The sequence below is a fragment of the Centruroides sculpturatus genome, unplaced genomic scaffold (genome assembly GCF_000671375.1).
Source record: "Centruroides sculpturatus isolate CEXI.00-Female unplaced genomic scaffold, Cexi_2.0 scaffold224, whole genome shotgun sequence".
NCBI lineage: Eukaryota > Metazoa > Arthropoda > Arachnida > Scorpiones > Buthidae > Centruroides > Centruroides sculpturatus.
The window spans coordinates 253141-270646 of record NW_019384419.1 but is presented as its reverse complement, the minus strand read 5'-3'; the positions used below and the strand labels follow the sequence as shown (position 1 = coordinate 270646).

The following is a 17506-nucleotide window of genomic DNA, read 5'->3' as shown; positions in this document are numbered from 1 at the left end:
TTCTAACAGGAAAAGTAACTTTCGTTATCATGGAATTATAACAAAACCTGCCAATTCAATATAAATGGAAAAAAAATATTATATGGAATTGAACGAAAATGAAAATTTGCTTGATAATTCAACTACGCTTGTTGGAGAACAATAAAAACACTACACTCAACAAGCCACCAATAAAACTCAACTGCCTAACCTATAACCAAAGTCTTCTTTTAATTTGTTTTTAAAAAAAAAGTGCTTGACAAACTTGCCCCGCATGCCGAAGTTGCCCCGGTCTCCCCTATTAATTGCCAAAATGTATACTATATGTGCCACTATTTACTTTCCTTATGTGTTATTTACACTTTATACTGACTCAACCTAATTCCCTCTTTTTCTTACGAAGGGCGGAATTTCCAAAAATCCTTTATTAATGTGCACACTACGGTGTTGCTAGATTTTGCGACGTAACGTTTCTAACACTCTGTAAGCAACAAGAAGTGTGTAAGTCATGTGACCGATACCACTGTAGATTCATAAATCTCCTACAGTCCTGAAGAGCCGTTGCAGTCTGTTGACTACTGGAAGAAAATTTGAACTTCAAGATAGTAGCACCATAGAAGAAACCGAAGTTCTTCATTTTACATATGAAGATCTTAAATTTTCTTTAGGTGTAGATAAAAAGACGGCAATTATTAATGTATTTACTTTAACTGTACACCGGTTCAGTCTAAAGTGGCTAAAAAAAACATCAGTGTACCGTGGTATAACTTCTTCCACTAATCTATCTTAGTAAACTTTGTTCCTTAGTTTTTTTCTTTTTCTTCTACTCAAAAAGTAATAAAAAGTGTTAAGAATCAAAATTTTCACCTCATTTATTTTTCTTTTTGCCCTTGGGTACTGTCAAGTCCGAATTGTAGCAATGTGTCCAGTTCTAGGAAGACATAATGCTACCATCTACAAATGTTAATTGGACACCACGTGTAAAAAATATTGAATAGGTCATCAGATGAAACACATAAAACTAAAGAAGCAGTGGCGTGCCGTACTTGGAAGCGATGGAAGCGCCGCTTCCCTTGTATTTTTTAAAATATAAATACGTATTGCGCGATTATTTTCATATTTTAACGTAGCCTACTTTGAATTAATTAAAATTAATACAGTATTTTATTGTTTGTTTTATTGCTTATCATAGTATTTATTAACATTTTATTATCATGGAATATAACCGCATTGTGTATCTTTATTACAAATTTATATACTACTTGTGAAAAAACGATAAAATTTCTATTGTATATTCGAACATCAGTGGCGGAATGGAAGCGCTGTATTGTTGTATACAGAATCGGTTCTGTGCTGTTAGCCGCCTGCCTGCTAGATATTTGGCCGCTCTGCCCCATTACGTGAATCTGAGTAGATTTATAACTTAACACAACCGATAGGAGTTTACTGGTATGTTTTTATGATAGTTCTGTATAGTTGACAGGAGTTTAAAAAAAATCTATTAAAATATTTGATATATTTATTTTTTCTCCCATCTTGTAGACCAATAATATTCAAACATTTTAACAGTGCGAACCCAAGGTAATTTTCCGCAATTCCATTTGGAGTTGCGACTCATAGATTGAATAGCACTGATATAAAGAATATAACTTCGACAGATGTTTCTTACAATAGCAATTTCCTGTCTTAATTTCAAATATTACTAATGATATGAAGATTGGTCGTAGAACACATACAATACACATTGTACGTACTAATTACATGTTTTATTCTTAGTTATTAAATGATTTAATTTACATGTGGATTCAGTTTCGGTTCCGTAGTTCAGTTACAAAATATTTTGTTAAATACACCAAATGTAGCAGATTTCTGCTGGTGTCGGCATATTTTCGTTCCTTATTATAATATTCAATCCAACATACACACGCAGCCCTTCTCTTGCCCTTCGACATTTCCAGACGAATGACAACCCAGAACTCACCACGTGGAGATGGCTGCGTCAGAGTTCCACCAAAAGTTAGAAAAAATAAAACTCCACACGACTAACATCATTTGCCGAGTTTCATTCGTCTTAACTCACACTATAAAAACCTCTGTATACTTCGCATTCAACTTTTCCAAACTTATATTATTACTATCTAAACTAATGGATGTAATATTTCAACTAGTAATAATGAAAAACAAAAACATATAAAGATATCAGGTTATAAAACAAACGCACGATATGGTCACTAAACTATAATTTTCTTTAAAATAAACCCCAAAATACTCGCCCTGAACGGACTTTGAAGAAGCGGGACACAGAGAACCCTCTTCTTCTCCCCAAAGTGTCGTCCTTAAGAGAGCCAAAATAAACCCGTGAAATTCTTTTTTATAATTAACGTTGGATCAGGCTGCCAGTATAATGTTTGTCTCGGGCGCCAAAACGTTTCTCCACGGCTCTGAGGAAGATATATTGGAGTTAACAGTATCGAAAATTTTGTCTTAACGAAATGGTATTAAATGGAAACCTTACATAATACAGAGATGTTAACCCGAAGCGTTACTCGAGTTAACGCAATTCGAGTCAGCGAAGTTTTACAGTACATAAAAAAACGACATTTAAAGGCAGCAGGTAATCTCTTTAACTTGTAAGGAACGTACAGTACCTATTTATTACGGAGTTTTACATTTATATAAATATTTCATTATAGATACCAAATTCTACATATAATCTGATAATTTAATTCAACATTAAAAGAATTACACGTGTTTCAATTTTACATTCTATCGCGAGTTATTCCATTTTGATTTCTTATAAATCGAATGTAATAATTTACTTACATTACTGAAGATTACTTGATCACAATACTGTCCAGAAACCTCAGTAAAAAAAAAACAGGAAGTGATATTTGAAAAAAAATTCCTGCTAAAAAATGTCGATCTACAATAGAAAAAGCAACAATATATTGTAACAATTTGTCACGTATTATTAAAATATATTTCTAACAACGAAAAAGTCGGCCTTCTTCGACCCGCATTCGTGTTTTTACGGTAGTGGAGTCTTAGCCTAATTCATGGACAGCCCTTAAAAGCTATAAAACTTGTCAGTACTCTGTGTAAAATTGTAACCAGCAAAAGAAGTCATGATCTATGTCGAAAACTAGAAACTGTAAGTAATTTTTATCTAACTATATATACAGTGGAACCTTGGTATACGACCTTAATCCGTTCCTGATGTCTGGACTTATACCGAATTGGACGCATACCAAACCATAAGAAGTAATGTAAAAATGATTAATCCGTTCTCATATAAAAAATGGCTGGCTTTAAACACTTCGCTTTCCTAGCTAGTTCCTGTTTGATTTTTCTTGAGATCAACATGTATCCTTTTAGCTTTCTCTCAAATAATTGCTTCCGATACGCTGTCGCCAGCACACTGTTTATCAGTTATTCAAAGCAAAAGCAATTTCTCAACATCATTTAATGTCTTCGATCTCTGTTTAGAAATTGATTTAACTCCTTTCGCAACGTTAGCAGATTTAATAATGTCTTTATTTTTCACGATTGTCGATATCGTCGTTCTCGGAATACGATATGAACAGTTAAATCTCGAACACGTGCCACCTTCTTATTTCTCAACAATCTCTTTTTTCAATTCCATTGTGATTCTAGTCAATTATTTAGTTTTCTGTCGCTTTCATTTGCCTTTTTGCGATTCATGATTAATAAAAATAATAAAATTTTGTTTACAAATTAAAATCGGAGAAAATTTAACAAAGTTATAAACCGTGGCACCGCGAACATCTAGTCTGGTCTAGTACACCGATAGTGCTACTTGTTCAAAGATGGCGCATATAATTGAATTAAGTCGTATACCGAGCAAACTTTGTTTTTTTACAAATAGGACGTATTCCGAATTGGACGTATTCTGAAGCAGACGTATACCGAGGTACCACTGTATTTGTAAAACTTAAATAGTTAAATATTACCATTGTTACTTATAACAATAGATAGGAGTGTCTACAAGTATATTACGTTAAAAATGAAAACATACCATCTGATGAAATAATATACCTTTTAAAATTATATATACCATTCTAAGTTATAATATTTTAACTCACAATGGTACAGTACAGTACATACCTTCCTTTTGTTTTAGATATTTTTCTCCAGGTGGCGTTCAACAGCCTAATAAAACCGTTAGTTCATTGTTTCAAATTCACTTTTGCTTCTAGCATTGTTTCGTTATTGTGTCGTTGAATTTCAGCTAAGACTTTATTCTGTGCCTTTGTTTTCAGTATTTTTCTTTATAAGTTTGCTTTATTATAAAGGTAAGTTATTCTTAAACATTTTAATTTTATATTAGTATTGTAGATATATTTTTCGTAATACAGTAGAGTCTCTGTAATCCCACATCCAACTGATTGGCGGAGGTCGGTTTATTGTAATGTACAGGGTCCGTAATGTTCTGGAAGAATTTTAGTAGGAAAAGTTAGGGAATCTGCCTGTCACTCTCGCTCTTTTTTGAACCGAATATGTATTTAATTAACGCTTGTGGTGGAAGGCAAAAACCGTCAGTCGGTTTAATTAACCCTTTATTGCCTGAATTTTCGGTTAGAGTAAAGGAAAAGGTATCCAGCTAAAACAAGGTCTTAAACTTAATATTAACGAATAGACATAGACATATTTAGATGTAATTTCACACGCTGAATCGATTGGTATTAAAAAACATTACTTACGATCAACCGTTTAAAAGTTACGAACGATTTTTTATTTCCGGCTATTTGCTTCGTTTAAGAACAACTTTATTAAGAAATACGCAGGCACTCATCGATATTAACAAAACGAGTTACTTTAATTCACCATAATACATTCCATCAACGAGAGAAAGCGACATTAAAAATGCTAAAATGGTGTCGTTTACCCGCGAACACGTGTACACACGACAAGGGTGTAGGGACAACTGACGCAGGGAAATTTTCACTGACCGGTGGGGAAGTGTCGAGCGTGACGTCACTTCCACAATTCCCTACACACACGTGAGCAGTGATAGAAATAGTTGACACGATAATATAATTATTACCGTGTTTCCCCGAAAATAAGACAGTGTCTTATATTAATTTTTGCTCTGAAAAATGCGCTAGGTCTTATTTTCAGGGAATGTCTTATTTTTTCCAGGAAGAAGAATTCACATTTATTATTGAACAAAAAAATTCCCAAGTCGAACTTAGACGAGAGTGACGTATATCCGGTGTGTCGAACTGTCGCCTTTTTATAGCGTCAACATCGGACTCGATGACCAATTAGTGCTTACTGAACCGTAGCACCATGCAAATGTCATGTGGCGTGATTCCCGGCCGACCAATTAGCCATCACCAGCCGTAACGTTATGCAAATCTGTGATTCCAAGCCATAGTTTTATGCAAATCATGCCGTGTGGCGTAATTGTCTGCTGACCAATCAGTGGCTGTACTTTCAAAAAGCCAACGGCCACTTTCAACCATCTGTCGATGACCGTTACGACTAAAAAAAAAACTTTGCTAGGTCTTACTTTCAGGGGGAGGTCTTATATTTTGCAATTCAGCAAAATCTGTGCTAGGTCTTATTTTGCGGATGTCTTATTTTCGGGGAAACACGGTATATAGACTATTATTTATAAATAAAAGAAAAAATTTAATAACAAATTTAGTTTTCCTCATGTTACTTTGGGTACTTATGAGCAAACACGAAAACTAAACATCGTCACCGACTTCGACTGGAAGATGACTCGACGCTGAAGATGACCAAAAAATGCAACCAGATTTTACAAAGTTATGCAAAGAAAATCGTGCACATTTGTCGCATTAAAATTAAACAACTTTATGTTATTTTCATTATTATTAGAATTGTATTTTAAAGGTAATAAATGTAAAAAAAAAACTTATTCTATTTATCTCTAGCTGACTACTTACGGTTTCGTTCGCATTATATCGAATTTTCTCGTGGGAGTAAGATATTTTCTCGCAGTAAAATGTAGCCCGTGTCCATCTTCAACGTGTAAGCTATCTATGTACCAAATTTTATTAAAACCTGTTCGGCAGTTTAGACGTGAAAAGGTAATAAACAGACAGACGAAATTACCTTCGAATTTATAATATTAGTGTGGATTAATATGAATTTCTGCTATAAGGGGTACGCGAGTTTGAGCTCTTTCTCGAAGTGGTACGCAGGAAAAACTAATTGGGTACCACTGATCCAGGGTAAAAGCGTTCGTAGCTGTATAAGTGATATAAAATGGGCGTAGGAAGGCCCTAATGACGAGTGTATAGAATATGTATACCATATAAACTCCTAGATGTGAAACAGGGAGGAAAGAATGTGTATAAGACGCAATTAAAGCTGGAGACCTTTTGCATAACAGCCGATATCTTGGAATAAAGTACTAAAGACGTTAAAGTTGTTACAAAGTAACATGAGGAAAACTAAATTTGTTATTAAATTTTTACTTTTATTTTAAATAATATATAATAATTATATTATCGTGTCAACTATTTCTGTTACCGCTCACGTGTGTGTAGGGAATTGTGGAAGTGACGTCACGCTCGACAGTTCCCCACCAGTCAGGGAAAATTTCCCTGCGTCAGTTGTCCCTACGCTCTTGTCGTGTGTACGCGTGTTCGCTGGCTAACGACACCATTTTAGCATTTTTAATGTCGCTTTCTCTCGTAGATGGAATGTATTATGGTGAATTAAAGTAACTCGTTTTGTTAATATCGATGAGTGCCTGCGTATTTCTTAATAAAGTTGTTCTTAAACGAAGCAAATAGCCGGAAATAAAAAATCGTTCGTAACTTTTAAACGGTTGATCGTAAGTAATGTTTTTTAATACCAATCGATTCAGCGTGTCAAATTACATCTAGATATGTCTATGTCTATTCGTTAATATTAGATTTAAGACCTTTTTTTAGCTGGATAGCTTTTCCTTTACTCTAACCGAATTTTAATTTTTTGATAAACATTTTTTATATTTCTTATTTTATCGTCAGAAGAGGTGTTTATTAACAGATAAGTAAATAAAAAAAATTAAAATGTAAATTAAAAATCTTTTAATTATGGGATTTAGTCCCGTCAGGCTTTAGAGCACATTTGGACTTAACAAGTTTTTTCTTGTTTAATATTTCGAAAATAAAATATTTTTGTTTTATATAAAGATCTTTTATCATAGAAATTTGCAAATTAAATGCATAATTATATATATTGTGTATTTGTTAACTTTTACTGTATAATAACATCAAAATATAAAAAAAAATTAAAATGCATGACAAAACTAAAATAAAATTTATTGGTTTAATAATTTATTATTAGTAAAGATGTAAAAAGCTATTTTTTCCCCCATTTACACACAAGAAAACTTTACGTATTGTGCATTTTGTATATGGTTTTGATGTGTATCAATATCAAATGGAAATTTTTTTGATATAAAATTATCTATTTATACATATATAAGTCTTATATGTATATTAACTATAAAAATGTTAAACAAATTCATAAATTTATAAAGCACAATGTAGAAAATACAAATTTCTAACATTTACAAAAAAAATTCCTTCAGGCCTGATGGGAGTCATAAGTCCCAAACATATTTTGCTCTCATACAGCTTGCATACCATTAATTCTACAAACATAATACATTAAAATCAAACTACACATAACTAGAATACATATTAAAAAATACAAAGACATTTAAGTGAAAACAATAAGTAGAATTTGGCAACAAAGAAAGCAATATCAGCTACTACCATTCAAACAACACACGATGTGAAACTTTTTTCGACAAAACTAAAACAGGAACAGTTTGAAAGTTACTACCCTATAGAAAAGAAAAAGAACACTTTATACAATGATAAAATGTAAGTCCTAGAAAGCTATAATGCATACACTATGAAATAAAAGATATCAATATAGTGGGACTAGAAAGTCCCGTCAGCCAATAAAGGGTTAATTAATTAAGTTTGTTTTCGTCCATTCTTCCATTGTACTGATCCGCGACAAAAATGAGCTTAAGCAATGGGTGTTCGAACGACGCACACTCGATAAATATTTTTACAATTCGTTGTTTATAGCATATTTTATATAAATCATCCCGAAAAGGATATACATGTTTTGGAATTATTCGAGTCAAATTATTCTAGAATCGATTAATTTTTATAGTAGAAAACCTTTCGGCAAATACTACATAAAGACTTCTGTTTGTAAATACTGTATAATATTTTATTACAAAAATAGATGCAACAGGTGTTAAAGTAGCGATTCTCATACTGTTTTGTGCTCGCCCATCATATTTTTAAAACTGTGAATTTAACAATTTCTAGACTTATAAAATCCCACTGTCATTCCTTCGTCTCGAAAACAGAATTAGATGAAATACGAGACCCGGTATGGAAACCCCTAGGGACTAAATTAACTGTATACGACGTTATTTATTTCAAAAAATTTCTTCTGGAAGATGTTAGATAGATCACCTGCACGACTCCATTGTTAGAGGAAAAGTATGATGTACAGGGGCAAAACATTATTAATTTGAAATAGGGAGAATATATTTTAAATTAAATAAATTAAAAATAAAATGCAACTAAGCAATGGCAGATGAAACAGTGCCTAGTCCGAAAATAGTTTATGTTTTTAGAATCTTTTTTATTTGGGTGACCACTGAACAATTTGTTATGTCTATTATGCATGTGTCGATTATAAATAAAATTAAGAGAGAAAGAGGTGGAGTATTGTTTAAAAATAAATACAAAATTTTTTAAAAAAAAGATTTGTTAGGGACGCCCAGTTTGTGAAACCCCAAGCAACAGATTTTTTACCTTATAAAATAACGCGCCACTGTAATTACCAATGCAGCAGAAAACACTTGAATGCTCCGCATTTGCAACAAACAACCGATAATAACATACCCGTATTGCACTTTAACTCATTCTATCTGTCGCACATACCAAGTGGTAAGTAGAAAATTTCATTTGTGCCAATCTGTCGGGGATCACTGAATCCGTCGGAATATCGAGAATCTACTGTATTGTATTATTTTCTATAGTAATACGGTTTTTATTCTAAATAGGATTTTTCTAGAAAATGTCTGAAAACGAAATCAGTGGTTCCGAAGAGTATTTCGATCGGATGACAAGTGACTCTGAAATTGAGTCTGATGTACATAGTCTTAGAGAAAACGACTATGAACCTGAGGTTGATAAAGCTTTACTAACTCTCTCCCACCCGGCTGCCGCTTCTGACAATGATTTCGAAATGGAGAATTTAGATCGGATGACAGGTGACTCTGAATTTGAGTCCGATCTAAGTAGTTTTGGAGTTGGATACTATGAATCTGAAGATTATATGGATTTTGCAAGTCTATACTCCCTCTCTAGTTCTGACGATGAAGACTATGAGCCTGAACATGATGTGGCCATTCTTTCCACCTTGGCTGCACATTCTGACAGTGATGACGAAATGGAAGATCAGGTCTACCGGGAAGTTTTTTCACCAGAAGAACCTCAACCTTTTCCTTTTCCTTTTTGTGAGGTGCCTGGCCTAAAACATATGCCACCTCCCGATTCTCCTCCTATCGCATATTTCTATCTTTTTTTCACTAGTACTTTGCTGTCTCTTATGGTGGAAGAAACCAATCGATATGCGCAGCAAGTGTTAAATGCCATGGGTAATAACGTACCGTCCTATTTGAAGAACTGGACCAAAGTCTCTGTTCCAGAGATGAAAGGGTTTTTGGCGTGTATTTTAAATGTGGGTCGCAAAAAATCATTAGATCAAGCTATATACTGGTACACTTCTCCCATCCAATCCGATTCGTGGTTTCGGAAAATGTTTTCTAAACAGCGGTTTTGTCAATTGGTAAGTTTCTTCCATGTCGTCGATGAGAGTAAGTTGCCTGGCCGTGGAGAATCGGGTTTTGATCCGTGTGCCAAATTCCAGCCTCTTTTGAATCATTTGAACAGAGTCTCCCAATACCATTACATACCTCATCAGGAAATATCTGTTGACAAAATCTATATGGGTTTTAAATTCTGTATGATGATCGACTCAGTATCTAGTTACTGCTTGGGAATTTTCGCTTTTGAACGGGCCGAGTCTCAGCAAGAGGATCACAGCATATCAGAATTAGGTTTAGGCCATACTGTTGTGCAAAAACTGCTAGATGTTGATATTTACCTGAACAAAGGGTACCATTTTTTCATCGACAGATGTTTCATGTCGGTTCCCCTTGTTCACCGTCTGTATTCTCTACAGACTTATGTAACCGGAACTGTTTGGGGAGACCACAAAATGCTACCCAAACAGTTCAAAAAGAACTTTGCAACCGGAGAAACATCGTATTTTCGATCTGGTCCCGTGTTAGCCTGCGGCTTTAAAGAGAAGCAGTCACAAAAAAAGCCTATTTTTATATTATCCAGCCACGAATGGGCAAGAGATGTAGAAGTAATTAGAAATAGAAAGGCCAAATTGAAACCACAAATAATTCAAAATCATAACAAATTTATGAGCGGGGTCGATATATCCGATATGGTGTTATATGCATGTTATGATAAAAGTAAATCAATGAAGTATTGGAAGAATTTAGCTTTGAACGTCATAGCCAGGATGACGTTGAATAGCTACATGCTTTACAAAGAGAATTTTGCGGGACCAGGGAAAGTGAAATTTCGAGACGCGTATCACGTGGCCGTAATCGAGAGCTTGGCGGAGGAGTGGATGGCCACAAAGTTGACTACAAACAACTGTCAAGAATCAGAGGCTGGAGAAACTTTCAGGAAGAAAGAAAGCCCGTAGCTGTTTGTGCACCATTAGCTTAAGGAGGCGGTCACGAACTGTTTGCACAAATTGTAAGGATGGGCTTGTAAATTGTAAGGAAAAAATTTCCTTACAATACAAATTGTAAGGAAAATGTTTTTCGAAGCGTAAATGCTAACAACAAAATGTATGTAGGCCTATACTGTTTTAATATAATTCTGTATTAAAGAGCTATAAATGCATAAATTTTAGAACAAATTGCACAAAACGATATTCATTTACGTACAGATGTGGTCCTTGACGATTTGATTTTGTATTTTTTATGTATTTTGATATATAATTTTACAGTGATATTGATTGACGTACGTTTGACGTCATCACAGTGGGCTACTAGAGAAAAAGGTAAAGATGTGTTATAATATTGTAACGAATAAGACTGTATGCATGCATCTTATATGAAAATGTACAGAACAATGTTTTCACTGTTTCTAGCATAGTGCCAAAATTTTACCGATTTTATTTTATTCGGAAAATTTTTTTTATATTAATGTGTAAATTTTCAAGTTATTAATTAATTAATGTAAGTTATCAGTTGTTGTTAACGTGACTTTATAATAGCAACAACTGAAAAATACTGTACTAATGACTACTTGTAGTAGTAACTATCTGATATTTTTTCTATGTCTATAATAAAAATTAATTTTATTTTTTGAATTTTTAAAATATGTGTCGAGTCATATTTTGTTTGAGTTTTTACATACCAGTTTGTAACCAGCGCTGATATGATAAAGGTTGTACTGTACATGAATGGAAGAATTCTTAATCTAAAACTAAATTTAAAATAAAAATCTGTAAAATTTAGCTAAATGCTTACCGAAAAAGGCAAAATTTATTTAGAAATTCGTTACTTTTTTACTGGATGTTTCTTGGAAGATTGAAGTTCGTCCAATTTACACCTATATAATTTTCGTACCTTTTTCAAAATTTCTNTAGCATATTTTATATCGATCATTTCCAACAAATTATACTTGTTTTGGAAACGTTCGAGTGAAATTAGTCTAGAATCTATTAATTTTATGGAAGAAAACCTATCAAACAGCCGTACCCCCGAAACTGCACAAGAGCCGAAAATTAAGCCTCGTTTAAATACTGGCTCCCTTTCATGGTCGATCCAGTGTTGCCAGCTAAAACACGTAAAAATAATAATGTTTTATTACAAACAAAAGAGATGCAACAAGTGTTAAAGCAGCGATTCTCATACTGTTTTGTGCTTACCCATCAGTTTTTTTTGGGCTGCGAATTGAATAAATTGTAGACCTATAAAATCCCACTGCCATTCCTTTGTCTCCAGAACGGAATTAAATGAAAGACAAGACCCAGTATGGAAACCCCTAGGGGCAAAATTAACTATATACGACGTTATTTTAATTTTAAAAATTTCCCCTGTTAGATAGATCACGGGCACGACTTTATTGTTAGCGGAAAAGTATGATGTACAGGGACAAGACATTATTAATTTGAAATAGGGAGGATGTATTTTAAATTAAATAAATTAAAAATAAGATGCAACTAAGCAATGACAGATGGAACAGTGGCTAGTTTGAAAGTAGTTTGTTTTTAGAATATTTTTTATATGGGTGACTACTCAAAAATTTATTTTATGTCTCTTATGCATGTGTCGATTGTCAATAAAATTAAGAGAGAAAAACGCAAAGTATTGTTTAGAAATACTGTAAATACAGAATTTTTTATTAAAAGATTGGTTAGGGACACCCTGTTTGTGAACCCCAAGCAATAGATTTTTTTTTTAACTTATAGGATAAGGCACCACTGTAATTACCAATGCAGCAAAAAACACTTGAATGTTTCGAGTTTGCAACAAACAACTGATGATAGCATAGACGTATTGCACTATACCTCATTCTATCTGTCGCACATACTAAGTGGTAAGTAGAAAATTTCATTTGTGCCAGTCAGTTGGGAATCACTTAATCCATCGGAATATCGAGAATCTACTGTATTGTATTATTTTCTATAGTAATACGTTTTTTTATTCTAAATAGGATTTTTCTACAAAATGTCTGAAAGCGAAATCAGTGATTTCGAAGATTATATTGATCAGATCTCAGATGTGTCTGAATATGACTCCGATCTAAGTAGTTCAACAGATGAAGGCTATAAATCTGAGGATGTAGCTTCCACAACTCTCTCTGACTCGGCTGCCCCATCTGACAGTGATTTTGAAATGGAGAATTTAGATCGGATGACAAGTGACTCTGAATTTGAGTCTGATCTAAGTAGTTTTGAACTTGAAAACTATGAATCTGAAGATGATATGGAGTCTTCAAGTCTAACCTCCGTGTCTAGTTTTGCATATGAAGAATATGAGCCTGAACATGATGTGGAATCTGTAAGTCTATACTCCCTCTCTAGTTCTGAAGATGAAGACGACGAGCCTGAACATGACGTGACCACTCCCTCCACCTCGGCTGCACATTCTGACAGTGATGACGAAATGGAAGATGAGGACTACCGGGAAGTTTTTTCACCAGAAGTACCTCAACCTTTTCCTTTTTGTGAGGTACCTGGCCCAAAACATATGCCACCTCCCGATTCTCCTCCGATCGCATATTTTATCTGTTTTTCACTAGTACTCTGCTGTCTCTTATGGTGGAGGAAACCAATCGATATGCGCAGAAAGTGTTAAATGGCATGGGGAATAACGTACCGTCCTATTTGAAGAACTGGACCAAAGCCTCTGTTGCAGAGATGAAAGGGTTTTTGGCATGTATTTTAAATGCGGGTCGCACAGAATCATCAGATTACGCAATATACTGGTACACTTCTCCCACCCAATCCGATTCGTTGTTTCGGGAAATGATATCTGAACAGCAGTTTTGTCGATTGCTAAGTTTCTTACCTCTCGTCGATGACAGCAATTTGCCTGGCCTTGAAGAATCGCATTGCCTGCTCTACGTGCCGATTCTCATTTTATAAGTTAATATAATGTTTAAACATTCCACATTAATTAAACATAAATAAATATATCAAAACACTGGAAATAATTGTCGTTAATTACCTGTTCTCTTGATATCAGAGCAAGCACTGAAAATCAGTTCGGTTGGGTCGTAATCTTCACCTAATTTCAGCTTATGGATCATATGAAAAAAAATTGAATTTGCATTAAGATACAATATTAAAATTAAAATTATTCTAAATTTTGAGTAAATACATTCCGACAAAAATTCTCATGTTTTATTTAAAATTAAAAATATTAAATTTCTAAAACTAAAAAATTGGTAACATTGACTTCAAATATATAATTATATAGGAAACTATACCAAAAATTCTATATTAATCAAATGATAACACTGGATTTATAGTGTATGGTTCTATCATCTAAATTAACTGGTCTAGAAGCAAAGATCTAATGAAGCTCTGAATAGCATAACTGACAATGCAATTAAATTTACGTCTCACTCCAGATCTATTCTTTTCTTTATAGAATATTCTAAATTAACCGATTTAATTTTAGTTATTAAAATGAATGTAAGATGCCACTTAATCACTTATCCTTAGTCCAAATGAACACNAGCATCTTGTCGTCTCGTGGAATGCATCGCATCCACTCCTCAATCTTATCGCTAGGAGCACGGAAGAAATGTCTCTTCTCGTTCGATGACTTATATCCTGCCTTGCATCCTGGCACAAAGCACGTTGGCATTTTTATGGAGCTAAAAAAACAATTATTATAGGTCAAAATCACTGACTTCAGTATATACCTAGCAAGAACAACGATCTCCTGCTAACAGTGGCGCCGACTAGCGGCAAATATTGTCTCTAGCTAAGTTTGAACTATTAGTCGAAAGACCAGTTAATCTACCGACTCTGCTCTAGCACACTGTTTTTCAGTTATTCAAAGCAAAAGCAATTTCTGAACATGATCTAATGTCTTCGATCTCTGTTTAGAAATTGATTTAACTCCTTTCGCAACGTTAGCATATTTAATAATGTCTTTACTTTTCACGATTGTCGCTCTCGGAATACGGTATGCAACAGTTAAATCTCGAACACGCGTGCCACCTTCATATTTCTCAACAATCTCTTTTTAAAATTCCATTGTGATTCTAGTCAATTTTTTAGTTTTTCGTCGCTTTTATTTGCCTTTTTGGGTTTCATGATTAATAAAAATAATAAAATTTTATTTACAAATTAAAATCAGAGGAAATTTAACAAATTTATAAACCGTGGCACCGCGAACATCTAGTCTGGTCTAGTACACCGATAGTGCTACTTGTTCAAAGATGGCGGGTATAATTGAATTAAGTCGTATACCGAGCAAAATTTGTTTCGTCCAAACAGGACGTATTCCAAATCGGACGTATTCTAAAGCAGACGTATACCGAGGTACCACTGTATTNATTCTAGTCATTTTTTAGTTTTCTGTTGCTTTTCACTTGCCTTTTTGCGTTTCATGATTAATAAAAATAATAAAATTTTATTTACAAATTAAAATCAGAGGAAATTTAACAAATTTATAAACCGTGGCACCGCGAACATCTAGTCTGGTCTAGTACACCGATAGTGCTACTTGTTCAAAGATGGCGGGTATAATTGAATTAAGTCGTATACCAAACAAAAGTCGTATACCGAGCAAACTTTGTTTTGTTCAAACAGGACGTATTACGAATTGGACGTATTATAAAGCAGACGTATACCGAGGTACCACTGTATTTGTAAAACTTAAATAGTTAAATATTACCATTGTTAATTATAACAATAGATAAGAGTGTCTACAAGTGTGTTTCGTTAAAAATGAAAGCATACCATCTAATGAAAGAATATACCTTTTAAAATTATATATACCATTTTAAGTTATAATATTTTAACTTACAATGGTACAATACATACCTTCCTTTTGTTTTAAATATTTTTCTCCAGGTGGCGTTCAACAGCCTAATATAACTGTTAGTTCATTGTTCCAAATTCACATTAGCTTGTAGCATTGTTTCGTTGTTGTGTCGTTGTGTCGTCAGCTGAGACTTTCTGGTGTGCCTTTGTTTTCAGTATTTTTCTTCTTACGTTTGCTTTATTACAAAGGTAAGTTATTCTTAAACATTTTAATTTTATATAAGAATTTTTGATATATTTTTCGTAATACAGTAGAGTCTCTGTAATCCGACATACAACTGATAGCCGGTGGTTGGTTTATTGTAATGTACAGGGTCCGTAAAGATCTGGAAGATTTTTAACAGGAAAAGTCAGGAAATCCGTCTGTCAGTCTCGCTCTTTTATGATCCGAATACGTATTTAATAAGGCTAAAAAATTATATAATTATGTAATTACGTTCACAATTGGATTAAATAGAATTGACCGAATATTTATTAATGAAAAGGGGATATGCAGAGACGTTAATTAATCGGGAAAAGTCGAAAAATCACATGGAATAATCATACAGTTTCGGAATTTTCAGGTAGGGCTTTATAGCTTCGTAAAACTCAGGCGAATTTGAATTACAGTGTTTCTGTACTGCTGACTTCAAACGTTTTTCTTCCGGGGTATTCATTTCGGCGCTTATGAAGTTTGAAACGTTTCCTTCCGTAAAATTAATCGATTGTACACTAATTTGACTCGAACATTTAGGTAAAAACACGTCAGAGATGCCAGGCGAGTGAGTAGTAGTCACAAGACCGAATGGAATACAGTGAAATGCCACGTGACGCTTGGTACGCGTCTGTCTTCTATTGTACCGATCCGCGACAAAAAGAAGCTTAAGCAATGGCGTGTTCGAACGACGCACACTCGATAAATATTTCTACAATTGTTTGTTTATAGCATAGTTTATATAAATCATCACCAAAAAGATATGTGTTTTGAAAATGTTCGAGTCAAATTATCCTAGAATCGATTAATTTTATAGAAAAAAAACCTTTTTCGACAAATACTACTTACAGACTTCTGTTTGGAAATATAATGTTTTATTACAAACAAAAGATACAACAAGTGTTAAAGCAGCGATTCTCATACTTTTTCGTGCTCGCCCATAATTTTTTTAGGACTGTGAATTAAACAATTTCTAGAACTATAAATTCCCACTGTTCCTTAATCAAGAGAACGGAATTAAATGAAAGACGAGACCCGGTATGGAAATCCGTAGGTGCAAAATTAACTTTATATGACGTTATTTTAATTCGAAAAGTTACCCCTGACAGGAGTTAGATAGATGACCAGCTCAACGCTATTGTTTACAGAAAAGCATGATGCACAGGGGCAACACATTAATTTGAAATAGGAAGATATATTTTAAATTAAATAAAGCAAAATTAAGCAATAACAGGAAGGTAGAGAGTCCGTAAATAGTTTCTGTTTCTATAGATTTTTATATGGGTGACCACTCAAACATTCTCTGCATTTTGTAAATATCTATTATGCATGTGTTGATTGTAAATAAAATTAAGAGAGAAAGAGGTGGAGTATTGTGTTTAGAAATAAACAAAATTTTTTAATAAAAGATTGGTTAGGTTTCCAATGCAGCAAAAAACACTTGAATGTTGCGTTTTTGTAACAAACAACTGATAATAACATATCAGTATTGCATTATACCTCATTCTATCTTTCGCACATACCAAGTGGTAAGTAGAAAATTTCATTTGTGCCAGTCTGTAGGAAATCCCTTAATTCATCGGAATATCGCGAATCTACTGTATTGTATTATTTTACATAGTAATACGGTTTTTATTTTAAATAGGATTTTTCTAGAAA

The 17506-nt window shown here is 33.7% G+C and overlaps 1 protein-coding gene across 2 annotated transcripts in view; it reads left to right on the top strand.

The window, feature by feature from the left end:
- Positions 1-11237, top strand: part of LOC111619332 — a 35201-nt gene extending 23964 nt beyond the window's left edge. The window contains exons 1-2 of one of the 2 annotated variants that reach the window (XM_023361043.1): positions 2967-3130; positions 9059-11237. In XM_023361043.1, the coding sequence (XP_023216811.1) occupies positions 9073-10782 (1710 nt within the window). In that variant the 5' untranslated portion in view covers positions 2967-3130; positions 9059-9072 and the 3' untranslated portion in view covers positions 10783-11237. Of the gene's footprint in view, positions 1-2966; positions 3131-9058 lie in introns of those variants that run through there. The other variant, XM_023361042.1, reaches the window with a different exon arrangement.
- Positions 11238-17506: the final 6269 nt, after the last annotated feature.